Source organism: Calidris pugnax, unplaced genomic scaffold (genome assembly GCF_001431845.1).
Source record: "Calidris pugnax isolate Ruff unplaced genomic scaffold, ASM143184v1 scaffold70, whole genome shotgun sequence".
Lineage (NCBI taxonomy): Eukaryota > Metazoa > Chordata > Aves > Charadriiformes > Scolopacidae > Calidris > Calidris pugnax.
The window spans coordinates 14340386-14364332 of NW_015090862.1; the positions used below are offsets into that span (position 1 = coordinate 14340386).

The window sequence follows — 23947 nt, forward strand, 5'->3', positions numbered from 1 at the left end:
TGCTGTCGTGGTTTGGGAAGATTCACTGCCTCTTCCTGTCCTTGCAGCTTTTCTAGGAACAGCTGGAGACTGATGGTCTCATTTAACAAATGTGGGGTCCCACATTTTGGTTTTGGGTTTTGGGTGACAGGCACAAAGGCCAGCTCTGTGCTGATGTCTGTGTTTGATCTGCACGCAACCCTTCCCATACCTTTCATAGATACCAGGGTAAGAATAATAAATGAAAGCCTATGAGTGGATATTAGGAAAATTTTTTTCACCTAAAGGATTATCAGCCATTGGAATGGGCTGCCCAGGGAGGTGGTTGAGGCACCATCCCTGGAGGTGTTCAAAAGACGGGTTGATGTAGTGCTGGGAGATACGGTTTAGTGATGGTGTTGCTTTTTTGGTGTTGTGTGGGTGTTTATTTTTGTCAAAATTAGGTTGACGGTTGGACAAGATGATCTTTAAGGTCCCTTCCAACCTAGAAGATTCTGTGATTCTGAGATTCTGTGAGTGTCCTGATTAATGCAGTTATGGAGACACAATGGGTGAATTATACAGACTGGGAAATTAAGGCAAATTGAGGTGGTATTTCAGAAAGTTCTGTATTCAGAGTGTCAGACTTCTGATTGCTAGAAGATGAAGGATCTAGGTTCAGATAAGCCTTTTTTGAAGGAAGATGCTGAGGACTTCGTGACTCCTAATCCCTGCATTTCTACACCAGGAACCTTTTGAATCTGCCTTGAATCTTTGTCAATGGAGCAAAGACATTTTTTCTAACTTTGATTTACTATTTCTGTGTGAGGAGGAAAGAATCGCATTTTGATCCATGATAATCCAGCAGTGCAGAACGACACTGATGGACTATGGCTGGTGACTCTCCCTGGGCTTTCAAAGCCATAGAGCAGCAACAGGGCAGTGTAGCTCTCCAGCCTCTTCTCAGGCACAGGCTCTTCTCCTGGTGTCCTCAAGAATGGGCTGGCAGCAGTGTGTTACTGTGGAGTGGAGGGAAGCCAATAAATTAGTTGCTTGATTTTTCCAGTGTCAAGCCTAGACCAAGTTCTGTAAGCCAATAAAGGCCATGAGGACACACTGGACAAGCCCACAGCCCTTCTCTGGGCACAAGGCTGCAGGGAGGTTCTCCGTCGCTCAAAGGTCCATCCCCTCTCCATGGGAAGCTTCCAGCTCCTAGTGCTGGAACAAGGTCTGTGTGCACCATCAGGGTACAGAAAGCAGCCCGGTCAGGGTCCATCCAGTCATCTCGGCAACCAACTTCCCCCTTTGAAAAAGAGCAAACATTAGGTTTCCCCTGTGCTTGTTAATGAAGCTCCTGTACTTGGCCATAGCAGATGGTAAACATGTCCAGTCTGAGCTCCAGTATCTCAAGAGTGTTCTGATTTGAGAAACCCACAACAATTTATTGTCAGATAGACAATTATTCTATCACCCGATGACCCCTCCCCGCCCAGAAAGGGGAATCAGGGATGAGGTTTGAAATATAAATAGATTTAATAACGTAAGACTAAATAATTAACATTAATATTACTAAAGAACCAGTATCAATCCCGATAGCAATATAATATACCCAACCCAGTCTCTCAGCAGAAAGCTGAGCACTCCCAGCAGGGGACAATAAATGTGGGACACTGAGCACTAGGGCTCTGGGAGGAAGGGAAGGATTCAGGGGTCTGGTACCAGGGCACGAAGTTCTCTGGAGCACCATCATCAGGGAAGAGAGAGAACTTCAGAGTAAACTTTCTAATTTATATTGAATGTGACCTTCATGGTATGAAATAATCCTGTTGGCAGCTTGGGTCAAGTGTCCGAGTCTCGCTTCTATTCATCCCTGCACCTGGAGAACTTGAAAACATGGAGACCTTGGAACCTACATACCATAGTTGGCTATAAAGTAAATATTTTCATAAATTCAGACACTGGAGTCCGGTTTTCCCAAGTGTTAATTTGGGTCAAGTGCCCGAGTCTCGCTTCTATTCATCCCTGCACCTGGAGAACTTGAAAACATGGAGACCTTGGAACCTACATACCATAGTTGGCTATAAAGTAAATATTTTCATAAATTCAGACACTGGAGTCCGGTTTTCCCAAGTGTTAGAAGATAAATAATTCCTGTGTTGCTCAAACCAGGACAAAGAGGTACACGCAAACCACAAATGGGTATGTGCGAAGGAGATATTATTGCAGGGACCAGACTCTAACCCTCCTCACTGGGAAGGCTCAAAGCAGGCTGTCAGGAGAGCAGGGGGCAGCCTCTACAAGCTCTCGGGGACCTGTCACAGGAGGTGCCACCCTGCCCACCTCCTCCTTCTCCTGAGTGGGAACCTCACAGGCAGCAGGGAGTCCGGTTTTCCCAAGTGTTAGAAGATAAATAATTCCTGTGTTGCTCAAACCAGGACAAAGAGGTACACGCAAACCACAAATCGGTATGTGCAAAGGAGATGTTATTGCAGGGACCAGACTCTAACCCTCCTCACTGGGAAGGCTCAAAGCAGGTGGTCAGGAGAGCAGGGGGCAGCCTCTACAAGCTCTCGGGGACCTGTCACAGGAGGTGCCACCCTGCCCACCTCCTCCTTCTCCTGAGTGGGAACCTCACAGGCAGCAGGATGCTGATGACTGACGGGGTTGTGTTTGGATCCCTCAGCCTTGGCCTGAAGGGACCTCATCCTTGGCCAAGGGGAGAGCTCAGTTAATGAGTCCGTTTAATCATGGACAGCTTTTTATTTGGCTTGTGAAGTCTCTGCTGGCTGCTACGTTACACTCAGGCAGCCACAGACTGGCTCACTCTTGAATCGCAGCCGTAGCCACCGGTTCTGACGTGATGCCCAGGTCTGGGGCAGTGTTTTAGCACTGAGTATCTCTTGCTCCCCCAGCTCCTTCCCAGGAGCCCGAACCATTCACTCTGTCTCTCTCCTTCTGTTGTGCCCACGAAAACTTTTCCCACGGCGCTGGCTCACAACTGCTACCCGCTGCATCCGCTGCCTGGAAAGGAGAAAGTGCTGGAGGCAGGGAAAACTGTGAGCCAGCCGGGGCTCCTGGAGTCATCCCCCCGCCCCTCGCAAGCCCAGACAGCTTCAGGGCATGAACGGTCTGATGAGCCTCTTCCCCTGTCTGGGAGAACTGCTGCTGCTGCCGAATTTATTACCCGTGTAGCAGAAGGCTGTACCAACACATCCGTTATCCGGCTGCACACAGCAGCGGGCACATTTCCAGGGGTTCACGCATGGACATGTGTGTCCTCCCCTGTGGGTCAGGAGTATCCAAGTCCCCGTGTGCTTCCACGCCAGCCAGGTCCCGTCACTAGTGTCTTTGCCAAGAATCTATTGATTTCAGGCGCGCTGAATGCAGCCCTTTAAATGCATTTGATGCTTTATGTCTTCAAAGCACTCAACAAGCATTAGCTAATTAGTCTTTCTAGTGCGGCCTGTAAAACAGGTAAATATTATTCTTGCTCCGGAGCCAGGGAAGTGAAAACGAGAAGATACAATGGCTCCACCAAGAAAATTGTGTTAAGGCCAGTAGTGAAGGCTCCTGGCTGCTGATGGCAGCCATCATGTGTGCTGCCACGGGCATACGTACGCGTGGCATCCTTTTCTAGAGGCATTACAGGTACAGACCTCATTTGTCATCGCGGTGATACGCCGAGATGCAGCACGAATTCTGATTTCTAGCCCTGTAACCCACATGGGCTTCACCAAGTGTGGAGTTGCCGGAAGGGATAAAGTGGAGCGTGGTCCCCGTTCTCAGCATCGCTGCGTATTAGATGCTCAGCTGCATTTACAGGTGCCGTGCGAGTTAGAAAATGAAATACTGTGAGGCAGCCTCTTCTTTTACAGCCACTTCATTTACAGCTGCCGAGTAAATCGGATTTTGAAGAGGTGTCTGAATTTCGGATGTTCCTTTCCACCAAACCACTGAAATTTCCAGAGAGATGAGCTGCGGAGGCACGAGGGTACCCTGGATGTGAAAAATAAAGCAGCTTCCTGTTGCTGTTCTCAGTTTGAGCTAAAATTTCCCTATGAAAAACATGGAGCTGCCAGCACTGTGGGTGGAAATTATTTGCTGTACTTTCGCACGCTCGCCTTTTGAATAACGTTAAGTCTTAATAAGAAAAAAAAAAAAATACAGCCTTGTGTTGACACCGTTTTGCCCAGTTTGATGATCGAAAGCGCTTTTGTTCTTTCTGCTGCTCCTGTTGTTTCACAGGGAGAGGACTTCAGCAAACATGGAGCGATGCTGCTCAGAGAAGAGGATTAAGCTCCAGGAGCGAGGCACGGATGGTACCTGGGGGTGACGTGTTTTTGTAGTGAACATTTCATTAGCTCCCACAAAGCTGTCTGGCTGCCGCCCGTTCATTAGCCACACACTCCCCAGCCCAATTGCCCGTGTAGCTCTGCAAGGGATCCCATCGCTTTATCTCAACGGTGCCGCATACAAAGCAGGAAAGCTCCAGATTTCAAGCTGGCCCCTCAGTAGGAGATATAATTAGGGAGTCTGGCCCATCAATATTTCACCGCGTCTCTGCTCCGTGAGGGAACGGGCTGTGGGATGCTTCTCTGTAAGCTCATGTGCTTCTCAAACTTACCTCCTCCTTGACAACTCTTTAGTTTAAACAAAGATTATTTTGGAACCGGAGCTGTCAAACAAAAAAAAAAAAAAAGGAAAAAAGCCACCAGCAGCTCCAGGAAGTTTTCTTGTTAAAATATGTTGGCTCGGCAGCACCATCTTCTGTTCTGCCCTTTAAACAGCCTGAGATGTCACACTAAAAATGGGCGCGAGTGCCTCGGTTAGCTCGGGGCAAAAAGAACAGTTTGAATAAGATTGAGTTAATGTTTTCCGTGCTGGGAGTCGAAGCCATAAAACAGATATAGCTCAACAGATTGGAAGCGTGAGCCCAGCTCTGCAGACCGAGGGGGTGGCAGGGACTGGGAAACCCATGGTTTGGCCATGGAAAACCTCGCAACCAGGGGCAAATCTCTCCAAGTTGAGTGGTTTCCCAAGTGAGATGCCTTCCCTCTGGTGGTTGTTCTCCTGCTTATGGGATTTTTCAAGGGCTGAAAACCTCACAACCAGGGGCAAATCTCTCCAAGTTGAGTGGTTTCCCAAGTGAGATGCCTTCCCTCTGGTGGTTGTTCTCCTGCTTATGGGATTTTTCAAGGGCTGAAAACCTCACAACCAGGGGCAAATCTCTCCAAGTTGAGTGGTTTCCCAAGTGAGATACCTTCCCTCTGGTGGTTGTTCACCTGCTTATGGGATTTTTCAAGGGCTGTGACCCCCTCGTTACTGCGGTGGCTTTTGGGGAGCGGGAGGTGAGATGCTGCCCTGCACAACCCATGGTGCACGCTCGCTGAGCCCCGCTTTCCCCCGACACACAGCTGTGGGGGGACCTTTGCTGGGGGGTTTGCTTGGCTTTGAGGTGGGGACATTCCTCCCTGCCAGAAAAGCTGCTTGGTGGCCGCTCTTTGGTGGTGCTCCATAAATGCTGGGTCCCATGCAGCAGAGCCCAGGGAGGTCCAGGGACAGGTGAGGAAGCAGAGAGAGGGCAGAGGGAGGAAGGACCTGGAGGAGCCACCTGGGCTGAGGAGCTCTTGTACAACAGTAGGGCAACAAAGATGATTCAAGGATTGGAGCATCTCACTTATGAGGAGAGACTGAGAGAGCTGGGACTCTTTAGTCTGGAGAAGAGAAGGCTGAGGGGAGACCTTATCAATGCCTACAAGTATCTCAAGGGAGGGTTGAAGGAGGAGGGAGCCAGACTCTTTTCAGTGGTTCCCAGGGAGAGGACGAGGGGCAACGGGCACAAGTTGGAACATAAGAGGTTCCACTCAAATATGAGGAGAAACTTCTTCACGGGGAGGGTGACAGAGCCCTGGAACAGGCTGCCCAGGGAGGGTGTGGAGTCCCCTTCCTTGGAGATTTTCAAGACCCGCCTGGATGCTCCTGAGTAACATGCTCTAGCTCTAGGCAATCCTGCTTCAGCAGGAGAGTTGGACTAGATGATCTCTATTGTCCCTTCCAACTCTAAAATTCAGTGAAATTCAGTGAAACAGCAAAAAATCAGGAATTACAGGAGGAGCTGCTCCTTGCCCCGCTGCTCCGCAGCACATTGGGATTCAGGCAGGGATCTGTGGCATGAAGGTTAAATTTGGAGGGCAGCTACTGTAATTTCTCATATCTTCTTCTGGCTGGCTGCTGCCTCCTCTCCACGTCCTGCGTGCATCCTCTGGGCTGGCAGCTCACCTCCTTCACTTCCAAGTACAGCTCAGCTTCTTCAGCCCCCCGTGCAGACGACTCCCCAGACGTATCACTGTAGTCTTTGCGTGAGAAAGAGAGAGAATGCCCATATTTACCTTTTACTTTAGAGTATTGTTGGGGTCCCGAAGTAATTAATATCTGAGCAGCTCAGCTCCTTGCGTGGCAATCATCACACAAGAGAAAAGTGTTCTTATGAAAAATACAACAAAGCCCTTAAGTCTGCAACACGGCAGCTTTCTTGTAAGAGACACTCCGTGGCAGGATTCTGCAACACAGCAATCAGTCTCGCTTTAATATACAGACCAGGGTAATGTAAGAAATACTTGGAGAGCAGCCACGGCTTTCACGGCAGCTGCTGCTACAGTTTTTGTCAGGATTAAGTTCATTTCAATTATAGAAAGGCTTGTGATCACCTGCTAGGAGGTTTTCAGCAGTTCAGGAGGCCCAGGGTGTGTATACAGCTATATTTAAATACCAAATGCCTGGCATACTCCGGCACCATCCCATTTGCAGAGCACTCTGCAGACACCCCCTAATGAAGTGTTTAAGTATAGATTCCGTCCAACTTTATGGCTTGATAGGAGTGGATTTTTTTAAAAGATCCACATAAATCCTAATTTAATTCGGAGGCAATTTAAAGGAGCTGAGGAGACTGAATAAAACGGACATCATGCTGTGCATCCCTTTGTCACTGCTGCATTGCTCGGGCCATGCCAGAAGAGGGCTAAGCATCGTACCTTCTGGTGCTGCTTCAACCCTTCACTTCATACAATGAAACCGTCACATTCTCTGTCCCGATGCAAGCGCCCAGATGCCCAGGAAAACCTCAAAAGGAAGAATTTTATTTTGCACGGAGGTTGATGGACAACTCAGGCAGGAAAAAGGCTGAGAAACCCACGTGGGAGCCTGGAACCCCTCATGCAACCTCAGGAGGAGAAGAGGAGTGAGGGCAGAAAATGACTGTCGGTGGTCTATGGTAGGAGGATGGGCAGTTTCATGTGGCCCTTCTGGCAGCCAGTGACACCAAAGGTCTCTTCCATGATGCTGCTGGGCCCAAGAAGCCAGGAGCATCTCACCCTCCTGAAAACTGTCCGACGACACTCCAGCCAGTGTGGAAGGGAAGGGGCTTAGGGGGTGGTTCAGGGGGTTAAGTGAGCGTTCAGCACAGCACGTGCCATTTCCCTCCCTGCTCCAACCTGGGTACGACAGGAATTACAGACCTCTGGGGCTCCCAAAGTTTAATCGTAGTCACACTTTGCCCTTCTGTGCCCTCATCTGTGGGAGGTTTGCAGAATGAGCAGCAGATGGTCCCACGAGAGACACCAGTCTCCCTGTCTGACAGCAGAAGAAGGCAGGTATGAAGAGAGGCTGCCATTCACCTCCTGCTTCACCTCCCACTCCCCATCAGGCATCTATAGGGGATGTCACGTTGCAGGGCTGGCCAGCAAGGTCACCACCCTTCCTACCATGCCTATTTTGTCATCATCAGACCCCACAATTGCTGTGAAGGTGGCAAAAAAGGGATAGAAAACAAAGAGGCCAGAGGACTCTGGCAGCTCAGGCAGAAGGAAGGCCTTTTAGGGCAACAACAGCAAGGGCTTGGCAGCAGTGACTTCTGGTGGGAAGGTCTGGCACCTCATCCTCTGATAGCAGTGATGACAGGCAAGCCACAGCTATCATTTGACCCGGGGAATGATGTGGTCTGATTGTCCTTTTAAAAATAAATTAGGAAATGGCTAATGCCAATTTTTAAGAAGTGTCAGAACAACAGAAGCTTCCCAGCACTATCCAAAGTGCTGCCAGAATGTTGTTCTCAAAGGAATTAATTTTGACTAATTAAATATCTCCGCAGAGCTCTCCAAGTATCAAACCCAAACATCAACAAGCAGCACTTTGCAGACTAATCGGAATCAAGCTGGAGATTGGCATGGTGTGCTGAAGTGTTAACAGATGGAGCGGATGGTCACGGTGGAGGAGTGGGAAGACAAACCTCCCTTCCCACCCCTGCCCCAAACGACGCGCTTCATCCCCCGTCTCAGCTCACCCATCTGTTAAATGCATGGAAAATACTTCCCATAGCATGGATTTACCCAGAGGACAAGCGAGCTGTGGTCACGGAGTGGTGCAGCAGAGGCTTCGAGGGAGCTGAGAGCTTTGGGTTTTTCGGATGAGGTTCAGATGAGTGGGGGTAGAAGCCCTGGTGGGATCTGGAGGATTACATCTCGCTCCACACTGCAGCAAGGGGAGTCTCGTTGCTTGCAAACCCTGAGCATTTGTTTGATGTTAGGATGATGGTTGGACTCCATGATCTGAAAGGTCCCTGCCAACCCAGACAATCCTATGATTCCATGATTCACGTTTGCCAGAGGCTGGCTCCAAATCTATCCAAGATGGACCGGAGGGCTGAGCTGCATCCTGGAGGCAGAGGGCTGCCACCAAGTCCTGCCCTGGAGCATCCTCTTCTTGGATTGCTAATTCACACAGAAAATAAACCATTTTTGTTTTCTTCCTGATTCAGTCATTGTCACTGGCTCCTTTTTAAGTCCCTAGGAAGCGGAAGCCTCGTGTTAGAGCCAACTCTGTTGCTGCCCTGAAGTTGTTGTTGTTCTCAACTCCTCCTATTTATCGAAGAACAGCGTGTTTACATCCACAGCCATGTTCTGGCAAGCTGGAGAGATTTTTGACACTTGGAAAGTAGAGCTTTTTAAAATAGTTCTTACCTCCATACCTTCCAATTTAGAAAACCTGGAGTATTCATTACAAATCAGGTTAAACGAAAAGAAGTGGGAAGTAGCAAAGTCTTCAGAAAAGTATAAATAGCCAGTGGAAATTGCCGGTGGGGTTGGTACATGGTATAATGCAGCCATTCAGCACAGGCTCAATTATTTCTCAAACCATTCTGAAAAGCCCACTGCCTTTGCTACCTATTATGAGCATTTACCCTATTTATAGGAGACATGTCTTCATAGTGCAAACCCTGGATGAGATTCCGTGTGGTGGCCACCTGATGCTCCCGGAAAGTCCTCCCTGAGTCACCTGCTGCGTTCTGAGATGTAAACGTGGTGCCTTGGCACAGCAGGGCATCGTCCATGGGCCCGACAGGAGCATCTCACCCTCCTGAAAACTGTCCAATGACCCATCCCTTCCAGCAGACAATAACATAACTCTCAGCCTGGAGAAAAGGAGGCTGAGGGGAGACCTTATTGCTCTCTACAACTCCCTGAAAGGGGGGTGTAGAGAGATGGGGGGCGGTCTCTTCTCTCAAGTCACAGGCGACAGGACGAGAGGAAATGGCCTCAAGTTGCGCCAGGGGAGGTTCAGGCTGGATATTAGGAAAAATTTTTTCCCTGAAAGGGTTATCAGACATTGGAATGGGCTGCCCAGGGAGGTGGTTGAGGCACCATCCCTGGAGGTGTTCAAAAGACGGGTTGATGAAGTGCTGGGAGGTATGGTTTAGTGATGATGCTCCTTGTTTGTTGTCTGGGTGTCTATTTTTGTCAGTCAGGTTGACGGTTGGACAAGATGATCTTTAAGGTCCCTTCCAACCTAGAAGATTCTGTGATTCTGTGATTATTCCAGGTTGGGGGGTTTTATTGGCATTTTTTAGTGGAGTGACAGACACCCCAATGAATTGTTTGTGCGCCAGATGATTTCCATCGACAGGGATAATTTTGCTGCAGCAAGGAAAGAAATAAATTAAAAAATTACCTTTTGTTTTGTGAAGCCGCTGCAAACGACAAAGGATGTAAAGTGTCAGTGCTGTGCACCTATAACCATCTAAAATTTTCTGTTTATAGCCCCTCACGTTCTTACTGGCCTGATCCCCAGAAATGCTGGGTGGTGGCAACAAGTCTCTTGAGGGAGGACGGGGGCTAAAGATGAATTTCAACAGGAGAGGGAGCTCCCTGTGCACCAACGCCTGGGGAAGCACCAGGCGGAGAAAACCTCGGGGGAAAAGCTGTGCTCACCATTTTGTTCCTTGTGTGTTTTCTCAGATGTTTGCAAGAATTTCACAGGCCATTTAACTGCAGTGATTTTGTTTTATATATATAGTAATGCCCTATAAATCTAATACTAAAACAAGCTTCCATGCAAAGTATGTTTTCGTTCCCGTTTTAAGTGCAACAACTTTGCTTTTTTGGAGAACGGGGAGGGGAGAGCACACTTGTCACATCCTTTAGAGGTCTGTAGGTCTTAGAAGTCTGAAATTATATTCCTTTATCATTTCAAGACGTTTACAGAAAGCTGTGCAAGACACGGCCACACTTGGGAAATCTGGAAATTCAGGAAATCTGAATTTCCTATTTAAAAAAAAAAAAAAAAAAAAGGTTAAGATAAGATAAATGTATTGTTGCCCTTTTGACCTAAATAAACTGAGAAATAAAATCAAGGACTTCGAATTTATTTGGAGGGAAGGGAAGGGAAGGGAAGGGAAGGGAAGGGAAGCTGAACGATTAATTTCTTTGACCTAGGTTTCTGCATTTACAAATATACAAAATCTTCATTTTCTGCAGAAGGGGACTCTAACAGCTTGGGCAGTTTCCTTATTCAGAGGTCCTGGCCCAGATCTTGCTCAGTTTTTTCAGCATCGTACATAATTTTTTGTGCAGGGTGTTCTGGAACCTGCTTATTCTCTCTCTCACTTCATACTTTTCAGTTTGTCTTGCTCTCTTCTGTGCCTGGGGCAAAACACCGACCATCCACACATCCAGGCACACGCTCCCAAAGCAGGAATCCACTTGCCCAGGCTGTCTGCCATTGCCGTTTTGGGGGCAGGGGGATGGCTTTGTGCCCAAAAGCTAGAGCTTAGGGATGAGTCTAACACCCCCAGCAGCGCGACACTGGGAGCAATTCTGCATCTCCCAGGGAAGCAAAATGCTCTTTTTTTTTTTCTTTCTTTTTTTTTTTTTTTCCTTCTGGGAGTTTTTTCCTGAATTCCTGGTGTTGGTTTTTTTTTTAGCCTGAATTCCCGGGTTGGGTTTTTTTCGCCCCAATCTCACGGTCCCCCATCCCGGGCCACGAGGTGGCGGCAGCCGCCGGTTTCCAGCGGGGCGGCAGCCTCCGCCTTCCGATATCCTCCTATATTGGAGAATATATGCATATATATGTGTGTGTGTGTGTATATATATATATTTATGGTCCAATATCCTCCCTGAGGTTCCTCCGCAGCACATTATAGCCGGGTGGGATCAGGCACAGGGGGGGTTTGGGAGGGAAAAAGGGATTTCACCCCAGCGTCACCGATAAGGGAAATATTATCAAGAACTGGGGGGTATTGGGGTGATTTGGGGTTTGATTGAGCAGGCTCGGGGTTGAAGGACCCCTGGCTGCTCCTGCCGGGTGGTAAAATAGGTCTCTCCTGCTTCTTGTCCGCTGGGATCCCTAAAGGGACCTGTGGGAGTTTAGTTCTATTTCCTCTCCTGGTTTGCGCTTCATTTCATCCTGTCCATTTGATTATCAGACATAGTTTAATTCTCCTGGCTGTTAACACAAGGAGCAAGTATGGCAGATGAGCAGCCCTTTCCTTTGCCTTCCTAATTACCACCTTTTTCTTTTTTTTCCCCCTTTGCAATCAGAATGTCTTAACTCACAAGTGAGAATTCCTTTCCAATTTACTGCTACGGACAAAGCAGTGCCTGGCAAAGATTTGTTTCCCTTTTGCACACTGTGCTGGTTTTGGCTGGATTTCAAGTCTGAATATAAATATATATATATGTAGGTATATAGATGTTTATGCACTATTTTGGGTGGGTCTAGACAGAAAGCACAGACAAACAGATATTCTGTTTTCTCTTTTACAAGGGCTTTATCTTCAGCTCAGAACAGAAGATATTTAAGTCTGTTGGTATCAATTTGATTAAGAACACGGAACATTTTTCATTATTTCCTTTTTTTGTTGTTTGTTTCTTCTCAGCTGGGATATTCTTAAGCACCAGGAAATTACGCAATCAAAATGCCTGTGTAACTCACAATTGCAACAACTCGTAATTGCAACAGCCTTTGGAGTCAGCTTACCCCTGACTGCTGAAATAGTTTTATTCGCTGATAGAATATTTCTGTATTTAAAGAAGGAAGCCTGTGGTACCTACCTTTAAAGCCCTGGCTTAGGCTTCAGTCTCATGAAGAGATGGGGAAACCCTAGGGTTTGTTTTGTTTCTCAGCCTCAGAGAGCCATGTTCACCTCCCAGCTTTGGTCACCAAGTTCTTGGCAGAGTCACGACACTCCAGGACTGATTTAATCTCACTGTATTTCATAGTCACTTCCATGAGGCACACGGGGGACCTCAGCGTTTCACAGTGACAACAGGACTGAGATGGGGACCTCCCTGTGCAAATCTCCCTCAGCCAGCAGCAGAGGTGGGTCTTGGGGCTAGAGCAGTCCCAGACCCACCTAGAAGGAACCGGGGCCAGTGTCCCACGTATTAACCACTTCCTGGCCAACCCCTCTCTCCACCAGATTCCAAAGGAACATGTGCAAGACCTGCATTTATGCACCCAGAGGAGATGGTGAGGAGACACCACGCATCTCACGGTAGGTCAGGCTCCAGCCGTGTGTCGGGCAGCACCGTGCCTTTCTCTTGAATGGCAGCTTTAAGAGAAGCTGGACAGCAGGGCTGAAAATTGATGCGACTCTCTCAGCAGGTCAGTGGTCTCATTAGGTACATATTTAACAGGAGTAAATTCCAGCACTGAGCCAAACCACAGCATTGGAGGTGAAGTCGGAGTCCCCGTGAAACCCAGTGTCCTCCAAGCACTGCTTTAATCTCTCACCTGCCTCTGGTATTTACATTCATTTCTTCATTAAAGGAATTTTATTTACCCAGGGCAATGTGTCATTTCCCTCAGGGGAGCTCAAATTCAAACCAGGTGCAAGTCACGGCAGCGCTTTGCCCAATGACCCACCACCCTGCACTTGATGACACAGGGACAACTGTAGTTCCACGGTGGAGGAGGAGAAGTCGTGGTGCTACCAGGGCTGGTATTTACCAGCATAGCCCACGCTACCAGCAGGACGTGGGGATAAGGCTGGGATACCAACGTTCAACCCAGCCTGCTGAGGGACCTCCCCATCTTCTAATGACCTTGCAATGGAGGACATCAGACAAAATACCAGTTACCCCCTTCCAAGGGCTCTCAGGGGTGCTAGGCTGGCGTGATGTGTGTCCTGCAAAGGAATATACATCCTTTAACATATTCCTCCAGATCTGGCGTGATGTGTCTCCTGCAAAGCAATATACATCCTTTAACATATTCCTCCAGATTTACACCATAAAGCAGACAACTGGGACACGGTTCTCCATGATCAGGAAGTAAAGCCTCATTTCCTGCGAATCTGTGTCCTGTACTACTGCAAAAATCCTGGCTCCCTCCCCGTGTCTCCCGTCACACCCACACCAAGCCGAGAGTACGTGCTGTGATGACATGCACACTAATTAGCAGGCTAAAATGCACGTGCAGCCTGCCCGGGCAGCTGCCACCGAGTGGGATGGCAGATGGTCACTCTCACAGCCTTCCCACCCCGAGCTCCAGCGTCTGGAGGTCAGGGGGGGGAAGGGGTTTTCAGGAGGCATCTTTGGTTCTTCTACGTGTCTTCTTTCCAGTGTGGTTGGATTGGGCAGCAGAGCTCAAAGCATTGTAGAAGGCACCGCCGCCGGATCCTGCAGCACAGCATTCCTATAGGAAAGGGGGATAGCTGGGCTGGGATGAGTTGAGGTGGCTGCTGTCTCATGTCACTCCACAAAATCTCCACCTGAAACATCTCCATCTCTTAAACATTCTCAGCAAGTCTGGAGCTGCAGATGTTGCCACACTAGAACAAGCTCCTGTTGGCTGGAGCTGGTAGCAGTTTCCAGACTTTGCCTTTTCTGGGGAAAACAGAAATACATGCTGGAGTTAGAAAATGTATCAATATTGAAAGCAGAAGTGGGGTAGCTTCTTTGTAAGAGTGGAAGTGTTGGTAGGATCCCTCCTACAGTTCATCTTCCTATAGTTCCTCTATGTCTAGCTGCCCCCTTAGATGGTTGTCTACTCGGGCGTTAAGGCAATGCAGGGGAAGCTCTAGGTTCTTCCTCTTCCCCTGCTGATTTTGCAGTGCACTCCGTGGGTGCTGGTTTAGGAGACAGGAACTGGCCAAGCCAAGAGCTGTGGCACCATGAGGCTGGTTCGGGGTCAACATGCACCAACCCAAGCCCTTGGTGCTGCTGGCAGGAGGCATCTTGCACTGCTTTGCCCCGCTCTTCTGTTCCCGCTCCCTCTGTGCTGGCCCATGTGCTCCAGGAACTGACCCAGGTGAAAAACAGAGGAGAAAGGAAAAAGATTTGAGTTTGAGTCCGGATTAATTCATCCTTCTGATTGACAGCGTGACCGCTCGCTGGCAAACATCTCCTCAAGAGAAGGGGCTGCTTTCTCTTTGAGCTGCAGCTGATAGAGAAGCCAGTTATTAAAAAACCATCCTGAAGTTGTAGCTAGATGAACATCTTCTGTAGACACAGGCACTGGTGCCAAGAGCTGTCCCACTTTCCTCCAGCCCCAGCCCATGTTTCCCAACACGGCAGTGCCCTCGCCTCCCGCTGACGGGGGGTTTGGGCCAGATCTGAGCTGGCTGGAAGCTCCTGCTTGGTTGTCAGCAGAATTAGTTCCCTGACCCAGCACCCTGGGTGGCCCTGTGAGGCCGAGGGTGGTGAGAAAGACATCTGTCTCTCCCATTCAACACTCCCATGGATTTGTGCCCAATGAAAATGTCTATTAACTGTAGCCTTCGTTAGTAGGACTCACAATGGTAACATTTAATCAAGTGTTTGGCTCACGGAAGATGTGGAGGAGGGAAGGGATCCCTTCTCCATTAACCACAGATATGTTTAAAAAAAAATAAAAAAACGAACTAAAAAAAAATCCCCATGAGTAATTTGAGTGTGATACAGCTGGATTTTAAAATTCAGGATTTTGGTGTGGGAGGGAAAAAATATATATTTTAAATCCCCACTTTCTCTCCCCAGCCAGATGAATTTTAGCAGGGATCAGGTTAAGGTGGTGACTGTTTTCCATGTTGCCTCTCAAATGCTTCTGCCAGAACTGGATTTTTATGTCCCATTTATAACCGGGCTGGAGCAGGGGAAAAGTGCTGTAATGGAAGTGCTGACACCGCTTCATGGCACGGCAGCCCCGCTAACGATGCCCCTGGAGCTGGAGGAGCAGCTTATGCCGGGCCAAGCCTGACAGAAAGGCTCTTTGAAAATAACTTACTGCTCTAAAAATAAACACAGAAAGGCTAAACTTCTTTGCACTGAATGGGTGGCAAAATCACTCTCGGCTTTAGGAGAGTCCCAGGACACTGCCCAGGGCTTCCCCAGCCCGTGCTGCCACAGGACAGGGTTAATTGCTTAAGGTGTGGTGGGAATTTTTTTGGTGTTACTGATTAACTTTATCTGATACAGGAGGCACCTGAAGGAGAAGAGGAAAAACTGGCTGAGCCCGAATAGCCGTGGCCTTGCTGGGGGTGGAGGCAGAGTAGTGCACAAAATTAAAGGTGTCTTATCTACACCATGTCCTTCTGTCCCTGTGGGACTGCTTGTATCCTCTCAGTCCTCAGGGGACGGAGCCCTTTTGGCTTGTATAGAGTGGAAATCCATTTCTGGGGAGAAAAACAAAGGCTGGGTGCTTTAGGCCACCATGCTGTGGTCTTCAGGGAGTTTCTGGTGGTGTTCTTGGAGGAGCCGCCTTCTCTTTTCTCCTGTTGAAACGCACGTTGTGCCACAAACCACAGGGCAAAGTCCGGGGAGCAAACTGACTGCAGGTGTGCTCAGCGCAGGGCACCCGGACCCAGGAGAGGTGGCACTGCAGAGGGGTTGCTCTTTAACACCATGTGAAAGCCCTTCAGCTGGGGACACCACCATTTATCTTGATTTTTCCAGAGCCCAAGCCCAAAGCTGAGTCTTGAGCAGAGCTGAACTCAGTCGTTGTTTGCGGAGGGGAGAACCGGGCAAAAATCAGGAAGTTCGGAGGCTCACTGAAGCAGAAATGCTTGTTCAAACCACAAAATCTAAAGGGAAATTTAAGAGAGCCTGGGGCTTTTAAGAAGAAACGGCTGTTTTTTTACATAACGAGTTTCTCTGAGCAACACACCAGTGTTGAAGCAGGGACGTGACACAGGGAGATGACACCTGGCCAGCATGGGAAACCCCAGGGATGCTCAGGAGATGGGAGAGCGATGGGGGCACCACGAGAGCTGGGAAAATTAATTTAAGAATACGTATTTCAAGCGGACTTCAACAGTTTGGAAAAGTGTAGGGGTGACTTGAAAAGCAGGTTATGAACAGATGTTTTTAACTCAAAACACATTAAGGTGAAAAGCCCCGACGCAGCCGTGCTCAGCGAGGCCCCTGGCGCGGTGTGGCACAGCCCCTGCTGCAAGGCACCGCTCTGCTTCAGGAAGTGTATTAAATTAGTGGCAGTGGCTGCATTTAGCCATTCCCCCGTGACAACGGTTGCATTAGTAAAGCTAAGAAGATAATAAATCTGGGGCATCTTTGCCTTCCACTCCCTCGTGCGAGTTTTCCGAGCTCAAACCCTTTGGCTTTCTTTGTCTCAGACCGCAGCCTCCAAAATGCAGTAGAAAATTCCAGCAATTCCCTCCAGCTGAGCAGATGCTGCCACGTGGGCAGGTCCGTGCATGGCCACCAGCCCTCTCCACCATCAGACATCTTCAGTGTAACTCCAGCCTCAGACCAAGATTAGATTTCACCTGGAATGCAGGTTTTCAGCTCTTCCAGGGAGTCTCTGCAGGAAGCCCTGCGAAGGGTTTCATTTCATTTCTCTGTACAGCTTGTAAAAAAGGCTTCTTGGAAACCAGATCTTTGCACTTTACTTGGGTTCGCTTATCTGCCAAAAGCTGTTTCAAGTTACTCTTTCCAAGCTGTATTAAATGAATCCTTGGGTAAGAAGGAGGTAGCAACAACAAGTACTGTATATCTTTGTTGAAAAGTCACCGCTTCTAATTATGTTCCTCCTCATAAGCTTTAATATCGAGAACTACAAAATGAGGTCAACCTCTATTAAATGTAATGACTTTCCCTGTGGAGCTTGCAATGAGAGCAGCTGCGCAACAAAGGTTTCTATTTAAGGGAGGGGGGGGGAGTTTCTGTTACAAAGAAGTCCCCTAACTCAGGGCAGGGGCTTCATTTTCATTTGCTGGCTACAACAAAATGAAAAGATTTGGGTTGAGACTTTAACCAGTGCTTCTCTGAGAAAAAGCAGACAGGAGAAGATGAATTAAAACATGAAGATGGGGAAGAGCAAAAGCCACGCTGCTGCAGGAGGTGGCCTAGAGCCACTCTGGCAAAGCAGCATCTTAAATTGCAGGCAGCTCCAGAGAGGGAAGAAAGCCCAGCTGCACCCTTGAACCAAAGCAGGGCCATCACGAGCCACAGCTGCACCCTTGAACCAAAGCAGGGCCATCACGAGCCACAGCTGCACCCTTGAACCAAAGCAGGGCCATCACGAGCCACAGCTGTGTCCTTGAACCAAAGCAGGGCCATCACAAGCCACAGCTGTGTCCTTGAACCAAAGCAGGGCCATCACGAGCCACAGCTGTGTCCTTGAACCAAAGCAGGGCCATCACGAGCCACAGCTGTGTCCTTGAACCAAAGCAGGTCCATCATGAGCCACAGCTGCACACAGTGAGAGCAGAGAGGTTCTAGAGGAGGAGCAGGTTTGTTTCTTGTTTCCCTGCAGGTTAGATGCAGTTGGTTCCCCGTAGATGCCCGGAGGAACAGGCAATGTTCTCTGCTCCTCAAGGGGATGAAATTAAACCTGTAATGGATACAGGAGCTAATTTTGAACCCTGTGATGAGCCCTGTTTGTGTTGTGCTCTCGCTGGGCAGCTCGCGTGGCCGAGTGCCTGTCAGGCAGATGTTGTCCTGCCCAACCGGTAAGTCTGCAAATCTCTGATTTTCATATAGCAAAGATGGAGCAGCTTGAATGCTTTCGTGCTACTGTAGGTATTTATGTGGCATTAAGCTAGGTAGGCACAATGCTGTCTTAGGAAATAAGTTCCCTTTTACACTAGAAACTGGATGAAAACATGGCCATAACTTTAAAAAATTGCTGTTGCCCCGATAATAATCTAACAACTGGCAAAGTAAATTTGCTCTTTCTTTAAAGGCGTTTTTCTTTCCTTCCTGCAGCCTCGCAGGCAGTTGTTGAAACATTGTGCCTGCCAAGCCCAAGAGGACTGGTTTGGCATTAGCTCTCTGCTAATATTAACTGCGCCGCGTTCAGGTCGCCATGTTTGAGGCTGTGTCGAAAGGAGATTTAGAAAGGCAGCTGCCGGCTTCTTCACCTCCCGCCTCTGGCTGCTCAGCTCTTCCCCCACCTCGCCGCTGCTTAGCTCTCTGCTTTGTCTTTTTTTTTTTTTTTAATCGCCGCAGTCAGTTGAAATATCATGCAAATGATTTCTGCCTTTATTAATGCCCCGGCGTGCTAGTGACGCACTGCAGCCCTGCTCGTAGGAAACGCAACACACAAAAAAAAAACCCCAAATTACCCTGGGGCGCGCTGGGAAGCGGGGAAGCAGACCAACTTTCTGCGCCGACGGGGATTCTCGCCCTTTAAGAAGAAGGAGAAAAAAAAAAAAATACCAGAGCCTGCAGTAATTTTCCATTACCCTGCACCGGTTCTTGTCTACGTGGCAAGAATTGTTTGCGGAGGCTGGAGCATCACGGGTGAGGCGTGAGCCCTGATCCGGCTGCCGTTGCCTGGCGACGCGCTCGGCATCCGGCACCGCGCCAGCCTCCCGGGAAGCACCTTTGTTCCCCAGGAGGGATTTGAGCCCTGTTTTCACGCCCAAGGCAAAGGGGACAAACGCTGCCTTTCTCAAACAGAACTGGGGTTTCCAAACAGCACGAGGCGGCCGAATACTCGGTTATAATGATAATAATATGCTGGAGGGCCGTCTCCTGCGAGGGTTTCTCTGCTTTTTGCAGGAGGAAATGGCTTATAACAAGCTCGTGGTGTTTGTTTGCTGTTGGGCTGATCGCACAGTCGCTTAATCAAGGTAGCGTGTTGAATCGGGGAGAAATAATACCGGCAAAATCTCCCCCTGCGTTTGCTGTTTGCATCTAATAAACTAGATGGATAGTTGTTGTTCTGCAACTTGATAAACAGATTTATTTTTTTTTTTTTCTAATGTAAGCTCGGGAGGCCCGACGGGCGAGTCTCTGCTCCAGTCAGCAGAGGGTTGTCTGAAGTTGCCTGAAATATTTCAAATGCCACCAGCAAAATCCGCAGCAGCACAGAGGCTCGTGTGTGTGTGTCTGTGCTTCCCCTGCTCGCTGGGGCCAGGCTTCGTGTACGGCAGCAGCGTTAGTGCAACAGGCGTTTTTGTGATGTTTCGGGCATGGCTTCAGCTCCGGAGTAGCTTATTTTATTTGTGTGAGGCTCGATGCTTCCATTCATAACACAGCTTTGTGTGCCTCTCTAGCAGCCCGTGCTGTCAAGGTCTTGCCTTCCACCAGCAGCCAAACGTACTGATAACTGGAAAGCAAACAAGCCCTTCCCGTTAGGAAATGCTGCCATTTGCTCTCTGCAGCAGCTCTGGGTGCCCTCAGGAACTGCCCCCCAGGAGGAATGACTGAACATGTGGTTTTGGGGTGTCTGGCTACCATTGGAAACCCGAGAATTGAAAAACAGGGTATAGGGTGGAACACACTGAGCGTCAGCCTTAATTTTGCTTTGTGATGTATGAAGCCAGAGGGGAATTTTATGCTTATAATCTGGCATCCTTCATCACATAGATGAAGGAACTTCATCCAGCAGAGCCCTGGCATGGCTACAGAGGGGACCACCTACCCAGCCCCGCTCCCTGGGGGGGCTCCACATGAATCCTGGCTTTGAGGCATCTCTCCCTGGGCGCTGGCATAGCCCTACCTGCAGCCCTCCCTGTAGCCCTGTCACCCCAGGGCATTTGTCTCTTAACCACAACCTTCTGAGGTTTATAGTCTAAACATGTTGGCTTCCTGTAGTTTCTCTTGAAAATTAGCAATGTTCTCTGCTTTCTGTGTTCCTTCTCTTTTTGGTCCCATTTCCTCACATCCAACCTTTCCGCCACCTCCTCCTCATCCTCATCCCTGCTGCTGGTGGCTCCGTTGCTGATGCCCCTGTCATTTGGGGACCTGCACAGCATTCCCCACATCCAGAAGGGACATGCAGGAAGGGTGGATGGAGCTGGGCACGTTTAGGAGCTTGGCTGTGTGCTGTCTCTCACCTGGAATGTGCTTGTCCTTCATCAGTGAAGTCTGCTTTGTATGTTGGGAATGACTGAGCAGATGTTTGGGATGGTGAGTTTCCATATCCATTGGTTCAATTTTCCCATATGGGTAACTCAACGAATGGAGACAGCACATTATCCACATTATGCATTGCTTGGCTCTCTATTCACTTAAATTTTTTACTTGTCTTGTCTGTCCTTGGATTGTTTAAAAAAAAAAAAAAAAAAAGGAAGTCAGCTACTGCCTCTTAGCAATTTTAGCAAACCTTGATCTAAGAAAAGATAAGTTTGGCTCTTGAGACGCAGTTATTAGTAGTAGCCATTCTTCTTTTCAGATGTGAAAAGCAGAACTTCTGAACTCTTGAATGTTTTCAAGAAGGCAAGCTCATACAGTGGCTTGGGAAGGGGGATCCCTTTCTGAAATACGTTTGGCCCTGTGCTGTGTTGGCTACGAAGTGCCACCATCACAGCTTGCCCTGACTTGGGATTTGCTCCACACAGAAGAACGTGGAGGATCCGGTCTGCCAGGAGGAGGGTTCACTTCCCTGGTTGGAGCAGTCAGGAATGTGGGTGAGTCACTGCCTTGTTTGAGGAATGAAACCTTCCATCCCAGTGTCTTATGCCTTTGCTTTTAGAGCTGGAGTGTGTTGTTGAAGGCAACTTGCACTCCCGTGGCTTCTCTGTGGCTCAGTCTTAACGTCTGGTTTCACGCTTTGTAATCCTTTCTTAAAAGGATGTAGATGAGCCTACGTCTTCCTACGTGCGCTCAGAAATCCATAGGATCCAGCAGATTTCATGAGATCAGAGCAAGCAAAACCACTTCTGTCCCCAGCGAACACGGCTCATTTTCAGCACAAGCAGTGCAGCAGGGTGTACTTCTACAGCAACCTCCCTAATTAAAATAGTGGCGATTTCTAAATACAAAATTAGAACAGTCTTTGAGGACAACTTGTTTCAAGAAGGCAAGAAAAGCAGAGGAGGAGAGAATGTGTAGGAAAGGCACAAAAAACACAGCAAAACTTGCTAACTTTTCTGGCTCTTCAACCATTTGATTAAGCTTAGGGAGACCTGTGGCCATTTTGTGAATTATTTATCTCATTTTAATACCTCAAATGATATTACTCCCATCAAAAATAAGATCCTTGCTTTACATGGATGCTTAAGTATGAGCTTAGGTTCTTTCTTTTATGCTTTGCAGACTGAAAAAAAAAAGCTATTAAAAGGCTCTTCTTACATTATGCCATTTTTCCTTTACGGCTCTTTGACATCTAAAACTGATCTCTTTTTTCTTTATATAATAGCTCTCATTCTTGGGTTTCGTGTGGGTTTTGTTTTTTTTTACATTTCGATTTAAGTCTGCCAGTTATTCCCAAAAGCTCAGTATTTATATTTATTTCACCCAAGCATGTGACTTGTATGACTGCATAATTATATCAAAATGAATTTGGGTTCCTTTTGTTGCAAAATGTTCTCGGGCTACAGATACGATTTGAATGCTTGATAAGCTCTGAGTATTGAGATTACAAGAAAAACTATCTACAAAATCCTACGGATTAAGGTCATGCATGAGATATTTAATTCTCCCTCCTGTGAGGCTCGATTGCAAGATACAGTCTGCTCCCACTGACTTTTTAAAATGAGAAAGCTTGAAAAATTGACCAGATTCTGTCAAAATTGCTTTGCTGCTAGAGGAGCTGGAGGTGTTGAAGAAATAGGCAACTGTGAGGAAAGGAAGAAGCGGGGACCAGGAGGGTCAAAATCCCTGCTGGCTCACAGCTTGAAAGCGAGGAAAGCCACCAAGATGATTCTCTTATTTTTCCTGCCAGAATTTGATCTGCTATAGAATTAAGTATATTGGAAGGGGCAGCTCTTCTTAGCCTTTGTTGCTGAGATTGCAGCAGTGTTTCAAGGCTGCGGTTGGGACCAAGGCACCAAAGAATCCATGTCCTTGCAAGGAAAAGATGTAAAGTGAGAGTAGGAGAAATGTGGAGAGCAGGATGGAGGTCACGGGGGAAGCACCTTGGCCCTATGGGAATTTAGTCATAGGTGGGTTGTGTGGTTTTTGGTTTTTTTTCCTACAGAGGCAGATGTATGATCAGATAATATCCCATAGATCCTTGACTTGATAGAAGGTCAATCTGGTATTGCTCTCTGTGGGCCAGCCAGGCCCTGAAGCTCTGAAGGCCACTGCTCGGTTCTAAATCAGGAGCTGAATTTATTTTAAAAGAGATGACCATTCTTCTGCTTGAATTTGCTTTGAGACCACCAATTTATTTTTTTTTTCCGCAAGCTATTGAAAAATCATCCGAAGGGAATGACTTCTGTATTATGACATGCAAGTGGGGTGTATCCTTATTGAGAATAAACCACCCTGTTTTTAACAGTGAAATATCGATCAGCCACACGCGCTCCCTTCTCGAAATGACCCGGGGGTGTACCAATTTCACCCTGTCGCAGACATTATTAGTCTCTGCTGTCCTTCGTGATGCCTGTAACTAGGGCATTGCTGCTGCCCAACTGCATGTCCCAAGGGAGCCTGGTGGTGTTTGTGCAAACCTGATTGGGCTGAGAAAGGGGTGGAGAAATGCAGTTCTCTGCCCAGGATATATTTAGTGAATGCAGCTGTGGGAGGCAACGGGAACAAGAGACTTCTTGTATTGCCAGAGCTCTGACAGCTCACATGCCTAAGTAATCTGCTGTTTTCTTAGCAATACGTTTTCCCCCCCTCAACAGTGTTTTTAATTTGAATGTAAAGTTATACTTTAATGGAGCTAGAATTCTTCCTGGAGCTTAAAAGTGAGATGCATTACAGTGCCAGCCTTGCTATAGCCCTTCGAGAGGAGGAGCAGGCACCTTCCACACGCACTGGACTTTCTCCATGGTGAGGAGGGGGATTTGACTTCATTTTCATCCCTTAGAGAGGCCAGTAGTGAAGGAATATGCCTTTCATGTACACTGCAGTGCTTGCTTGGACTGGAAACGGCCCTCCAGCACCAGTACAGCTGCTCCCAAGCAAATACACTCTGCTTCTTCCTAGGGCTGATGAGCTGGGGTGGGGAGGCTGCTTTCGGTATTCCAGGGCATTTCATCGTGCAATCCAAACTCTGCTGGTCTTCCTGGCATCTCTGAGAGTTGCTGCCAAGTCATGGAATAATAATAAAAAAAAAGAGTACAAAAACAGGTTTACCAACCCGCCAGGTCAAGTGGGAGCATGTTACTGTTGCTCTGCATTAAGACTAATTTGTCTGTACTCCCTGGCCGTGTTCAGACTTGTCTCTTGAGGAAAAAAAGACCAAGGCTGGGAATTCCCTGTGGATCTTCTTCCCTGGCTTGTTCAGCAGCGCACAACAAGCCATGAGCTGGTCTGCCTCAGGCGTTAAAAGTTTATGACAAATTAAACTGCAGAATATAAAAAGAACTTTTTTTTTTTTT

At 48.1% G+C, this 23947-nt stretch overlaps 1 protein-coding gene across 1 annotated transcript in view; it reads right to left on the bottom strand.

Annotated features, from left to right (window-relative positions):
• FAM174B (family with sequence similarity 174 member B) overlaps nucleotides 1–9343 on the bottom strand; it is a 44125-nt gene extending 34782 nt beyond the window's left edge. Inside the window, exon 1 of the mRNA XM_014944313.1 lies at nucleotides 9194–9343. Coding sequence (XP_014799799.1) covers nucleotides 9194–9343 — 150 coding nt within the window. The remainder of the gene's footprint in view (nucleotides 1–9193) is intronic.
• Between the last annotated feature and the right edge of the window lie 14604 nt (nucleotides 9344–23947).